At 36.9% G+C, this 13,693-nt stretch overlaps 1 protein-coding gene across 2 annotated transcripts in view; it reads right to left on the bottom strand.

The window, feature by feature from the left end:
* Window positions 1–2,323: 2,323 nt before the first annotated feature.
* ATXN3 (ataxin 3) overlaps window positions 2,324–13,693 on the bottom strand; it is a 33,260-nt gene continuing 21,890 nt past the window's right edge. Inside the window, exons 10-11 of one of the 2 annotated variants that reach the window (XM_019745261.2) lie at window positions 12,249–12,364; window positions 2,324–6,462 (exon numbers count right to left, since the gene is read on the bottom strand). In XM_019745261.2, coding sequence (XP_019600820.2) covers window positions 6,368–6,462; window positions 12,249–12,364 — 211 coding nt within the window. In that variant the 3' untranslated portion in view covers window positions 2,324–6,367. The remainder of the gene's footprint in view (window positions 6,463–12,248; window positions 12,365–13,693) is intronic. The other variant, XM_019745277.2, reaches the window with a different exon arrangement.

The raw sequence follows: 13,693 nt of genomic DNA, 5'->3' as shown, positions 1-13,693 counted from the left end.
TTGTTGACTTACTGACCTCCCTTATTCAGTAGCCTTTCAGTTAATTTCCTTGGGTTGTTTGTCTAGGCATACAATCATTTCAGCAAATAATTTGACATCACCCTTTCCAACATTTACACATATTTACTCCCTGTTATAACATGATGACGGTAATGAAGTTTCACTTAAAAGTAATTGGAGTGTGGGCTAAGCGACTTTGGGAAGGGTGGACTCAAAAACAGCTGAGATGCTGCTATGTGATCTGACGTCCTGGATTAAAAGTGGCTGAGAAAGACAAAAGGTCTAACGGGAGAGACCCAGATATTAATCACTACAGTTGATGTACATTAACAGCCAAAATATGATACTGAAGTTTCAAAACTGATAGTGATGAAAATAATTGCACAGATTTAACAGGAAGAAAACTAAAATGCACGAGTAGTGAGAGCCTTGACTAAAATTCTCAGGTAGGCTAAATGATACCTTTAATATTAAACATTCAGCCTGTTTTTTGGGGTTGCTTAAGCTGGACACTAGCATGCTTTTTGGTAGGAGATGTAGTTAACGGGCCCCTTTAAAAGATTATTTATAAAAAAAAAAAAAAAAAAAAAGGCTTCAGGGTATTCTAGAAAGTAGAGCCAGAGTGCTTGGTGTAATAAACTATAAACAGAGTCTATACTTTATAAAACCCGACATGATTTTGCCTACATCCCAATTTCATCTTTTGTTCACTACCATCTGAACTTTTCAGCCTCCTCTGTTCCCCAGAAACAAGCAGCCACTTCCCCCGTCGCAGAGGCATCATGCTTGCTGTTTCCTCAGGCAGGTATAGTGGCACCACACCTTTGCATGGCAGCCTCATCATTTTTCAGGTGTCTGTTTGAATGTCATCTCTGCAGAGGCCTTTCTTGAACCCAGTCTGAAGCAGCCCTCCCTCCCAGTCACATTCTATCTGTCATCCTGTTTTGTCTTCCTAGCTCTCAGAAGCATAGCTCTTAACATGTTATAAAGTTGTATTGGTTAACTTAAATGTTTCCTCTGCCTAGCAGCCAACTAGAATGCAAGCCACACTGAGAGCAAGCTCTTATTTGTAGCTGTTCTCAAGCTCCCAGAACCATGCCTGGCACATGGCAAGTGCTCAAATGTTTTGCATGAGTAAATGAATAACACAGGAATTGTTTCTAGTAGCCCATGAGACCAAGGGTGGCTGGGGTTCCTGACACAGGGAGAACTGAACAATCTTGGGAAAACGGCGCAGCAAATAGTGGTAGTCCAGCTGAACGATAGTCCTTATAGCAAAGGACGGCCAATGAACTGTGGGGGCAAGGATCTCAAAAGGGCAAAGGAAAAGAACACAGGGAGAGTGTTAAGAGTGCCTGGAGGAGGGAAAGGGCCTGGTTTATCAGAAGAATTGTAAGGAGGCCTGCTAGGACCACAGTGTGTAAAGGGGAAAACGGCAAGAGTACGGGCTGAAGAGGTCAGCTGGACCCAAATCTTGTATAAAATGAACTTCGACTGTTTGGTGACACAGATACAAAATGGTTTAAAGGGTCTTAAAACATGCAGTCTTCAGGGTAAGGACAACCTCCAAATTCCCTCTTACGAAGTTTTTAGCAAGCATATAAAATACGCCTTCAAATCAACTTACATTTTTCATAAGGCCCACAGATAACTGCTGATGAGATGTCATTTGGTGGCATCCAAATTCAATGAACTGGTGCTTCTAAGCACCAAGCTACTAAGTTACGCTACAATACATGTAATCAATTTGAAAATGTTGTTTCAAAGTTTGTGCCCAAAGCTAATGAAGGCTAAAATGGATACACAACCCTCGTTTTAAAATTTGAGGTTTCCATAATCGTCATCAGTTCAGGTGGATTCCACTTACACAGTTGGATTCTGGTGTCGAGTTGGATAAAATGAGGAAAAACCAACACTCTTAAAAATTATTACTAATGTGGTTTGGCCCTCAAGGTTAAAAAATAACTGAGCCAACATTTAAAAGTTAATTTCAAATAAAAATGTGGGATTCTTAGCTTGTCTTAGAATAAAAGATCAGAGGAGCTGGTAATAACGGGGCCTTGGGGAGCAGTTAGCTGGAACAGAGTATCAGTGGGCTCTCCTGACTTGCTTTATTCATCACCACAGTTCGTAAGAGCAATGCTTCTCCAACTTCACTCTGAACGGGAAGCCTGTTACAAACACAGGTTCTCACTCAGGTCGGAGTGTGGCCTGAAACTCCACATTTCTGAGAAGATCCCAGGTGGCGCAGATGCAGTTGGTTCTCCAATCAAGCTTTAAATGGCAAGGCTAGGAATGAACAACTAACACATAAAAACGAAAATAAAAAAGCAAACATTATCTTTATTTAATAATCTTTGATATTTAAAATACAACTCATTGGACATCCATATTAACAATAGAATCCTCAGTGTTCAACAGTGCTTTGGAAGCCCGGCTTTTCTAAGGACCAGACAGGAAGGCCTGTGTGTGTGTGATAACGGCAAAAGAACTCAGAGGGGCACACACACAAGGGCTGCAGAGTTGAATCCTGAGCAAATGGCACTGTCACAGTGCATTTGTGTCATGACCAAAAGACAATGCTTTTTATTTCAGACTTTTTTTTGTACTTGAATTTCAAATAGTTTACTTACACAGAACAGTAATTTTTAAAAAGTTTTTCCAGTGTTGTAGAAATTAATCACATTCAAATGTACATTTTCCTCTTTCAAAAAAAAAAAGCATAAAAAAATTCCTGGCAACATTCACCTTTGAATTATGCAAGAGACAACTGAAGTGCTTCCTAAATAAACCAGGAATTTCCACATATATTTCACTATTGCTTCCCACTCCTTGTCTATGAGTCCATAGTCTTAAAATATTTAGTGATACACTATTATTGAATATGCCAATTACTGTAAATTTAGAATGATGTTACTAGCATTAATTCTTAAAATGCCAGACCATTTTGGAAAAAAATAAAAATAGCAAAGGTTTTCTTCAACTTAAAAAAAAAAATCAAAATTCAAGAATTAACCATGTCAACAATCTTTTCATTCATGAAAGCAGAATGAACAAAAATATTTGTTATGTATAAGACTTTAAAAACACAATACAAGCCCGTTCACTTTTTTAGCAAAAGATGTTTGTTTTAAAGGGACCAGGAATGAAGGAAAGTTTTTATTTGAAAACATGAAAAATTATTTACTGCTGAGATGATTAGTTGATTCAATCAGGTTTTTCTTAATTAAGGTCACATATGTATGACATCGCCATACTTCTTAGGGCCCAGACACAACAATTTACTTGAGTAGAGGCCATAGGTCTGACTGCAGATCAGGTTTTTAATAGGAAGTCACCAATGTTAATTATTGAATCCTTTAAAGAATTTGACACATCAAGATTTATTGTTTCAACTGAAGATATTTCAATTATTATATTTTGCTTATGCACGGAATTCTTTTTGATTTGCACAGGTCCAATGGGCCAATTTAAAGATATTTAGTAAATCTTGATACAATTTGGTTTATTGAATTTAATATTAAGTGAAACAATGTAGACTACTGGTAGTTTTGCCTATAATGATTCTCAACTAGTTTTGAGTTTTTTTCCTCATTAAGTTTGGCATGAATAAAGTCTTAATGAAGAAAAATCAAGTTTTAAACAAAAAAAGCACCTCCTTCAATATTCTGTGAATTGTAAATTTGGCCAAGATCTTTAGAGTTGAAATAGTTTACCTACAGCAACCTTTTCAAACAATTTACAGTACTGAAGTATTTGTAAGTTAATGACTATAAAAAATGTATAGCGATGGTTTTAGACCAGAGGCTAACTACTGTGAATTTTTAAAACATAAATAACTACTTATTAAATCCATGACATCTCAAAATATGAAAGTGGCATTTTCAAAGCCTGTTTAAACTTATAACACTAGCATCGCCACTGTGTATTTTATACTGGTAATACAGGTTATACATTAGAAAAATGATACCAATAGTTTAAATATTAAACATTAAGGTGTTCCCAATTGGTAAAACAGAATGGAAATCTTGATATAAATAAAGTGGTTAGGACAGTGACTATGAATTTCGTTGTTCCTGACTTTCTTTTGCAGGTGGTTTATAAGTAAATAGCAGTTCCTAATATGTGAACTATAGCTTGGTATAACTTTTAAATTTTCTGATACTGTGGGTATGAGCATTGGCATCTTTTCATATCAGCCAATCAATGGAATTTGAATGTTCAATTAAATTTAAGCCAATGCAAAAACAAGATGGCAGTTTACTAGTGATTCTGGATTTGCTTGCCAAATATAACAATTTTACAACAAATTAAATAAACACATTCAAATGTATCCAGTGTGTGCTCAGCTCTGCTTTTAAAAAATCCCTAACAAGGGTCAACATGCCATATTTCCTTAAGGGCTTTAATAAGTGTGTAATGTAAGAACTTTATACACGCTAAGGTTAAACTTATGCATATTCGTTTTCTCATTTTTATATCAGATAACTCATCAATTCAAGTGTATGAAAAGTTTACTGTAATTTTTCAATGGAAAAAGGTAAAGGCCAAATACCCATGGAAAAATATGATTACCGTATTTTGGTTCGCAAGTCTTGAGGGAGCAGGACTAAACTCTAACATCTCTTATAATTCTAAAGTTTTATAATTCTTCTGAAACACTTTAGATTTTAAAGTGAAACTGTCTTATTTTATATAAGGGAAATTTCAGAAGACTTCATTTGGCACAAAATAACAACTAAAAAAAATCTGTCACTCTCTGAGAAAAAGCTGTATCATAATCATAAATAAAAGGCATTTTCTCATTTCTTTTCACTTAGCAACACGAGTAAATCCCAATCAAAAAAATTTCCCTGATAAAATGTATGCAGCTACACACCAGTATGGCAACACACCGTACTTTAACTTCCTAAGTCATTGGCTGGAATTTCTTTTTCAATTTTAGCTTATGAACAATTCAACATTCAAAGGGGCTTTAAAAGGGGGTGGGGAATGAGGGGTGGGGAGTAGATGACAGAAATCTAAATGCCTATTTCTGAAAGACATGGTTAGTTTTCACCAAAACCATACCATTGTATTGACCTAGCAAGAAACTGTATCCCAATTAAAGAATGTTTATCAAAACTAATGACTTTCTAATTTACAGACCCATTAAGTACTGTGACTTCTATGATTCTTAAGCCATTTAAACATAATGCAAGTGTTAAATGACAGCATAAATTTAAATGTCTTTTTGTTAGTAAATTATTTTCATGTTTCAGATCATCACCACTGGCAAGCTACACGTACTAGGAGATGTACAGCAGAAGTAGACACCTACATTCCACGAATCAGCTGTAGATAGAACAGGTAACCCCAGTCACGAGAAAAATAAAATGAAACTGCTACTAAAATCAAAGGCCAATTTTGTTTATCATACATTCATGGGTGGGTATTATATGTTGTCTTATGAGTATAACAGAAGGAAACTTGCTTGCATACTATGCTTCTCCTGTTTTTCTCAACTGAAAAGAGAAGAAATAATAAGGTGCTGGAATTAGGGTTACAGCAAAGCTGCAAAGTTCTGCCATAATTGAGAAGACATTCACAAAGCATCTGGGAAAGGATGTGCTCACACATTTAAAAAATGTTCCTTTATTCTGAAATACTTGTGCAGAGCTGATTTCAGAGTTTAGGAATGCACCAGAATCATGAAATAATGATCCCATCTTAAAGGGCTTAAAAAGCAAAACCTCAAGAAAAATAACCATCTTTTAAAAGAGTTGTAAAAAATAATAAAAACCAAGTAGGAGAGACAGGATGATCAGAATCAATAACATGAGAAAACACCCAATTGCACAACACATGGGTGGAGGGCGAACAGCCTATCCTTCTGGAAACATTACTATTATCAACAAAGAGAAGAGACACTGTCCTAAAAGGTGAATTTGGTTAATAAGAAACAGAAGCAACTATTAGATGATGAAAGAGAGCAAATCACCTACACAGAAGGGAGAAAAAGAAAACAAAATGTACAGGAAAAGTTCTGTGGCAAGAGCTAATTAGTTGGTCTGCAAAAAGATCCAAGAAAAATGCCCTAATTTTAGATATTGCACACTCAAAAATGAAAAAGGAACATTTAGGAAACTATTTTAAATTTCTTTAATTGCTGAATGCCTCTTTGGCTACTATTTAGAGGATCATTATTTAGTCCTACGACTGATGCATTTTTCCACTTTGTCATCTTTTTGTTTGCAAACCACCTAAAAGTTTTATTTCCTCTGTTGAACATTGTTCTCTTTGACACATCACCAAAATGGACCCTATGGCTGTGATCACACAGGATAATGCTGGAAAATATGAATATCTAAGGGACTTGTAAAAGGTATTATTTTTTTCCTTCTATTTTGAAATTATTTTTAACAGTTTCTAAAGACATGGTCACAGCTGCTTGAAGCATGTCTTCTTCACTCATAGCATCACCTGTTGGGAAAGAAAACACATTATTTATTAGAAATTTCTGGAAACTTCTCAATCACGAAAGGTAAGCTCTTAGAAAACATATTTCTATTTGACTACTATAGTTTCCTTTGATTTTTAAAATTTACATATACTAAAATTCACTCTAATTTTACAGTTTTATAAGTTTTGACAAATGCATAGAATTGAATAACCACTATCAACACCCAGATACAGAACTGTTCCATTGCTCCCCAAAATTCCCTTGTGCTGCCCCTTTGTGGTCAACCCCCAATCCCTAATCCTAGGCAACCTAAGTTCTCTGCCCTACAGTTTGCCTTTCCCTGCATGTCAATGATACAGTATGTTGTAGCCTTTTGAGTATGGCTTCTTTCACTTAGCATACTGCATTTATTTTAAAAACAAATGCACTATGCTAAGTGAAAGAAGATTTAATTTTGCTGTACATGTTGACAATTTGTTAGTTTAAAAAATTGTTTTGAAATCATTATTTATTCACAAAAGTTGCAATGATAGGACCCATGTACACTTTGGCTCAATTTCACCCAATCTTACACAACTATAGCTCAAAGAAAAACCTGGATAGTGACACTGGCACAATGTTGTATGGAGTTCTGTGGTATTTTATCATGTGTACATTCGTGTAACCACCACCACTACCACTAAGACAGAGAACTGTTACAGTACCACAAAGATCTCCCTCCCTACCCTTTATATTCATACCCACTTCTCTCTCCCCCTACCTTCCCTAACTGCAGGCAACCACTAAGTTGTTTTCCATCTCTATAAATCTGTCATTTTAGAATGTTACACAAATAGAATCATACAGTATGAGACCTTTTGAGGCTGGTTTTTTTTTTTTCACTCAGCATAATGTCCTTGAAATTCATCCAAGTTGCATGTATCAACAGTTGGTTTCTTTTTAATCCTGAGTAGTAGTCCATGGTATGGATGTACAATAGTTTATTTAACCATTCACCTCCTATAGGACATTTTGGTTGTTTCCAGTTTTTGTGACAAATAAAGCTACAATGAACATTTGTGTACAGGTTTTTGCATGGATGCAAGTATTTACATCATTTGGGATAAATGCCCAGAAGTGTAACCTACTGGGTTGTATGGTCAGTGTATGTTCAGTGTTTTAAAGAAACTGCCAAATTATTTTCCAGAGTGTCTGTGGTAGTTCAAATGAAATATAGAAATCTGACTTCCCTTTACATTCTTTTACTCTCCCCCATTTATAGTTGTCTTAAATATTTCCTATATAGTTAAACACAGAGAGAGAATCCTAAAAGCAGCAAGAGAAAGGCAACTAATAACTTATTAGGGAGTTCCCATTTAAGACTGTCACCTGACTTCTCAACAGAAACTTTGCAGGCCAAAAGAGATTGGCACAAAATATTCAAAGTGATGAAAAGCAAGGACCTACAACCAAGAGGATACTACCCAGGCTATCATTTAAAACTGAAGGACAGATAAAGAGCTTCCCAGACAAGAAAAAGGAGTTCATCGCCACCAAACCAGTATTACAAGGAATGTTAGAGGGACTTCTTTAAGATGAAAAAATAAATAGATAAATATGAACAATGAAATGGCAATAACTACGTATCAATCAACAGTTAACTTTCAATGTAAATGTATTAAATGCTCCAATCAAAAGATAGGTGGCAAAATAGGTAAGAAACGAAACTCTTACATATACTGCCTATGAGAGACTCCCTTCAAATTGAAAGGCACACATAGAAAATAAAGGGATGGAAAAAGATATTTCATGAAAATGGAAACAAACAAACTAACAAACGCTAGGGTAGCAATACTTATAGCAGACAAAATGGACTTTAAAACAAAGAAAGAACCAGTAATCCCACTTCTGGGTATTTATCCAAAGAAACACAAAACGCTACTTCTAGGGGACATGTTTATCCATATGTTTATTGCAGCATTGTTTACAGTGGCTAAGATATGGAGGCAGCTTGGGTGTCCATCGATTGAAGAATGGATAAAGAGGAGGTGGTACATATATACAATGGAATATTGCTCGGTCATAGAAGGGAATGGGTTCTCGCCATTTGCAGTGGCATGGATGGACTTGGAAGGTATTGTGCTCAGTGGAGTATGTCAGACAGAGAAAGGCAGATGCAAAGTGATATGACTTATATGTGGAATACAAAGAACAAAATGAACAAACAAAACAGAAACAAACTCATAGATACAGAAAACATTTTGATGGTTGCCAGATGGGAGGGGGTTGGGGGTGGGTGAAAAAGGGAAAGGGATTAAGAAGTACAAATTGGCTGTTACAAAGTAGCCATGGGGATGGTAGGGTACAGCATAAGGGATACAGTCAATAATATTGCAATAACTATGTACCAGGTGAGATGGGTACTAGATTTATTGAGGTGATAGATGGGCGGGGCGAAAAAGGTAAAGGGATTAAGAAGTACAAATTGGTAGTTACAAGACAGTCATGGGGATGTAAAGTAAAGCATAGGGAATATAGTTAATAATATGGTGATAACTATAGTGCCAGATGGGTACTAGTCGGGGGGGGTGGTCACTTCTTAAATTATACAAATGTCTAACCACTGTGCTATACACCTGAAATCAATATAATATTGAATGCAAATTGTAATTGAAAAATTTTAAAATGAGGGAAAAATGTGAAGAGCAATAAAAGGTTCAAATTCCCAGTTATAAAACAAACAAGTCACAGAGATGTAATGTACAGCATGGGGGATATAGTCAAATATTGTGATAGCGTGGTACAGTGTCAGATGGTTGCTGGACTTATGGTGATCACGTCTTTAGGTATATAAGGGTGGGATAACCATGGTGTATCCCTGAAACTAATATAATATTGTATGTTAGCTATATTTTTTTTTGGTAAAAATCTTAAAAAAAAATATTTCCTATATATACACTAAAAACCAAATCAATGTTGTAATTTTTGCTTCAACCATCAAACGTAATTTAGGAAACTCAAGAAGAAAGGAAAGTCTATAGTGTTTACCCATATTTTTATTCTTTCTATCGTTCTTTTTTCCTTCCGATGTTCCCAAATTACTTCTTTTATCATTTGTTTAGAAAACTTCCTTTAGCCATTATTTTAGGGTAGATCTGCTGTGACAAATTGTTTAATTTTTTCCTTCATTTCTGAAGCAAAATTTCCCTGGATATAGAATTCTGGGTTTGTTCAGCACTTAAAACATATTGTGCCATTTCCTTCTGACCTCCATGATTTCAGATGAGAAATCTCTGTCATGCAAATTGCTGTAGGTTAAGGAATTTCTAGCTGGTTTCAAGATTTTTTTTTTTGTCTTCTGTTTTCAGAAATTAGGCTATGATGTGTTTGGTAGGGATTTCTTTGGGTTTATTCTGTTTGCGGTCCACTCATCTTCTTGAATCTGTAGGGTTGTATCTTTTGCCAAGTTTGGAGAATTTTTAGCCATTGTTTCTTCAAATACTTTTTTAGCCCCACCCTCTTTCTCATCTCCTTCCTGGACTCCCATGGCACAGATATTAGATCTTTTATCATAGTCCCACAGGTCTCACAGGCTCTGTTAAATTTTTTCCAGTCTAATTCTCTCTGTTGCTCAGAATGGTTAACATCTATCATTCTATCTTCATGTTCACTGATTCTTTCCTCCATCCTTCCATTCACCTGTTGGGTCTATCCACTGAGTTTTAAAATTTGTTCTTGTTATTTTTCAGTTCTAAAATTTCCATCTGGTTCTTCTTCATATCTTCTGTTTCTTCCTTAAGGCTTTCTATATTTTCGTTTGTTTCAAGCGTGTTCGTAATTGCTCATCGTAGCATTTTCATGCTTTAATAATCCTTGTCAGATAATTCTATCATCAGTGTCATCACGGTGATGGTATCCACTGTCTTTTGTTATTAGAGTTGAAATTTTCCTGGCTCTTGGTATGACAAGTGATTTTCAATTGAATCCTGGCCATTTGGGGTATTGTAAGACTGGGAATCTTCTCTTCTCTTTCAGCAGGCCGCCTCTCACACAGCACCTGTTGGGGAAAAGGGGCGGTTGCCTTGCTGCTGCCAGACGGGGGAGAGTGTGTGTGATCATTATTGCTGAACACACATGGGAGTTCTGGCTTCCTACTGTCCTCCACTGATATCTACTTGACTGGGAGGGTAGGAACGCTTTGTTACTGTTTCTCAATGACACTGTGGGGTGGCCTTGTTACTGCCTCAAATTACTGACAGTCCTGAATCTCCGTTAGGCCTTTTCTTATAGCAACCAGGCAGGAAGCCAGAGAGACAAGTCTTTATTGCTGGGTGCAAGTCCAGGTTCCCTGTGACCACTGACCCCATGGGAAAGGGGCCTCATTGTCTCCTGAAGGGAATGAAAATCCCAGCTCCCCATTCTGCTGTCTCTGACACCATCCTGGCCAGGTGGGGATACAAGTCCCAGCTCCTATGGCCTTTGCTGACTGGGTAAGGTGGCAGTAGGGCCAGTTTATTAATATTTACCTAGTCCAGTTTGGCTGTTTATCTACAAGTTTTTGTTTCGCTAGGTGGTCTCTTTTGGCTACATACAGCACGCCTTCCTTGGGCCTTTTTTCTTCGTCTGCACCTCTGGCTGTCTAGCACCACACACCCACGATAGAAGAGGCAGAAAGAAAACCTAGGCCACTCACCACTCTCATTCCTCTAGTCCTGAGCTTCCCAGGCCGTCTCTCTCCTCTCCACCTTCCAGATTCTTCTTATGTTTGTGTTATACCAACATTTAGAGTTGTTCGCTATACTTAGCAGGAGTAGGAAAATGTAGCAGTTCGTTCCTTTTTATTGCTAATACAGTCCACTGTTTAGATGGACCACAGTTTGTGCATCCCTTCACTGGCTGAAGGACATTTAGGCAGTTTCCAGTTTGGGGCAATTATGAACAAAGCTGCTGTAAGTATGCACATGCTAGTTTTTGTGTGAACCTCAGTTTTCTTTCCCTCTCTTGATTACATCCCTAGTAGGATGACTGGATCACATGGTTCAGTGTACTTTAAGTGTGTAAGGAAACACTAACTTGTTTCCCAAAGGTGCTGTGCCGTTCTGCATGTTTACTAACCACGAATGACAGTCCTCGCTCTGATCCTCGCCAGCACTTGGTATTGTCAATTTCATTGTTTTTCTCAAGCCAGTCTCATAGGTGGGTAATGATCTCATTGGGGTTTTAATTTGCATTTCCCTAATGACTAGTGATGTTGATCATATTTTCATTTGCTTCTTTGTCACTCAGATATTTTATTTGCTGAAGTGTCTGTTCAAATCTTTCATCCATTTTTTTTTGAGTTGTTTCAATACATTTTATATATTCTGCTTATAAGTCCTTTGTCATATACAACTTCTTTTTCACTCAATTTCTACTACCTACCAATAATTGACCAACCTTTAAGATGTATTAAACCAAGGCCTGATATATAACTCTAGACTTCCTGTTGATATTTAGGCTACACTCAGGTGTTTTTAGTTTTCCAGGTGGTAAAATGCATTTCTTTTCCACCTACTAATACTCATGATCTCTGAAGAACTTCTGTAGAATGTACTAGTGACTGTGAAGTTGCAAGTATTATTTATGATATTAAAGCAACACATTCACTGAGTGCGCTAGTCTGTTTGCTCCTTAATCTAGGGAAATTTAGTAGATTACAAATTCATTCAAGAGTTTCAATACAATTAAAGAGAGAGGAAAATAAAAGCCTGTAAAGCCCAAATCACACAGAACGTGTGTGTCGAACAGCGTGTGCAGGTAACAACCGTGATGCGTGGTAGAGGCGTACCTAGGTCACTGCCAACCGCTCCTGAACTTGTGGTCGGCGTTTCACATGGGTGTGAGAGCTGTCCTGGCGGATCCTCCTGCTGCTGCTGCTGCTGCTGCTGCTGCTGCTGCTGCTGCCTGAAACATCCAAAAGCAAAACCTAAGCATTTTCATTACAGTAAAAAAAACAAAACCTAAGAATAAATACTCCATGAGACACTATTCACATGGAAAATAAATGGTTCCCCAAAACAAAAGAATCACTGGTGTGAACACAAAAGAATGCAAGAATAATCAGTTCGATATATATGAAAGTATCACAGTGGTGAGCCTAGGAAACCTAGATACAAAATTTGAATTTATCAGACAAATTAGTAGGTAGAAATTTTCACCACAAAATAACACATTGTACAAAAGGATTCACTGGGGGCGGCCCGATGGTTCAGTTGGTTAGAGCGCCGAGCTCTCAACAAGGTTGCCGGTTCAATTCCCAAATGGGATGGTGGGCTGCGCTCCCTGCAACTAAAGATTGAAAATGGCAACTGGACTTGGAGCTGAGCTGCGCCCTCCCCAACTAGATTGAAGGAAAATGACATGGAGCTGATGGACCCTGGAGAAACACACTGTTCCCCAGTATTCCCCAATAAAAATTAAAAATTAAAAAAAAAAAAGGATTCACTGGTAGCTATTTTGATGCAAATGTGTTGATTTACAGAACCTTAATATTGTGGGAAGTCACTGGAAATAAGCACCTTTAAGAAGATAGAGCAGCTCAAATTACCACGTGAGTTAACGTGATCTTTCCATGCTGGCTCCTTAATGTCCTTCAGATTTGAGCTTATAAATATCTTTTCAGAGATACCTTTCCTGCTTGCCCCAAATACAGTAGCCACCTGGCATTCTCACTATCTCATCACTTCATTTTAATTTTCAGCATAAACTTATCACCATCTGGTATCTTCTGTCTCCCTCTTTAGAGTGTAAGCTAATAACAGTACACATCTTATCTTTGTTTGTTTCCCCGGTGCAAAAAACTGTGCCTGTCACATAGTAGGCATTCACCAAATACTTGATGAAAGAAATGAAAACTGTTTTAACATGCATTATCAAGTATCAGTCATATCTACTGCATTAAAATAAGTTCTCCCTATATTTTTTTTAACAGGAAAGAGTGTCATAAAAATCCACTTTAAAATATTTAAACATGATGGTTGTGATGTAATATGTAGGAGAGGGTCCTTGTACTTAGAAAATATACACTAAAGTATTGAGATGTAATGAGAAATCATGCCCCCAAGTTATTCTCAAATGGTTCAGAAATGTCAACAACTGGGCAACTGGGTGAAGGGTACAAGCTCTGTGAACTATTTCTGCTTTTGTGTATATTAAAAATAATTTCATATATACATATATATGCTGAAAATTAAAAACTTAAAAACAGCTCACAATCTGAGTGAGAAGCCACAG

This window comes from Rhinolophus sinicus, linkage group LG03 (genome assembly GCF_036562045.2).
Source record: "Rhinolophus sinicus isolate RSC01 linkage group LG03, ASM3656204v1, whole genome shotgun sequence".
Taxonomy (NCBI): Eukaryota; Metazoa; Chordata; class Mammalia; order Chiroptera; family Rhinolophidae; genus Rhinolophus; species Rhinolophus sinicus.
The sequence above is the reverse complement of the archived record's forward strand: the minus strand, read 5'-3'. Positions and strand labels throughout refer to the sequence as shown.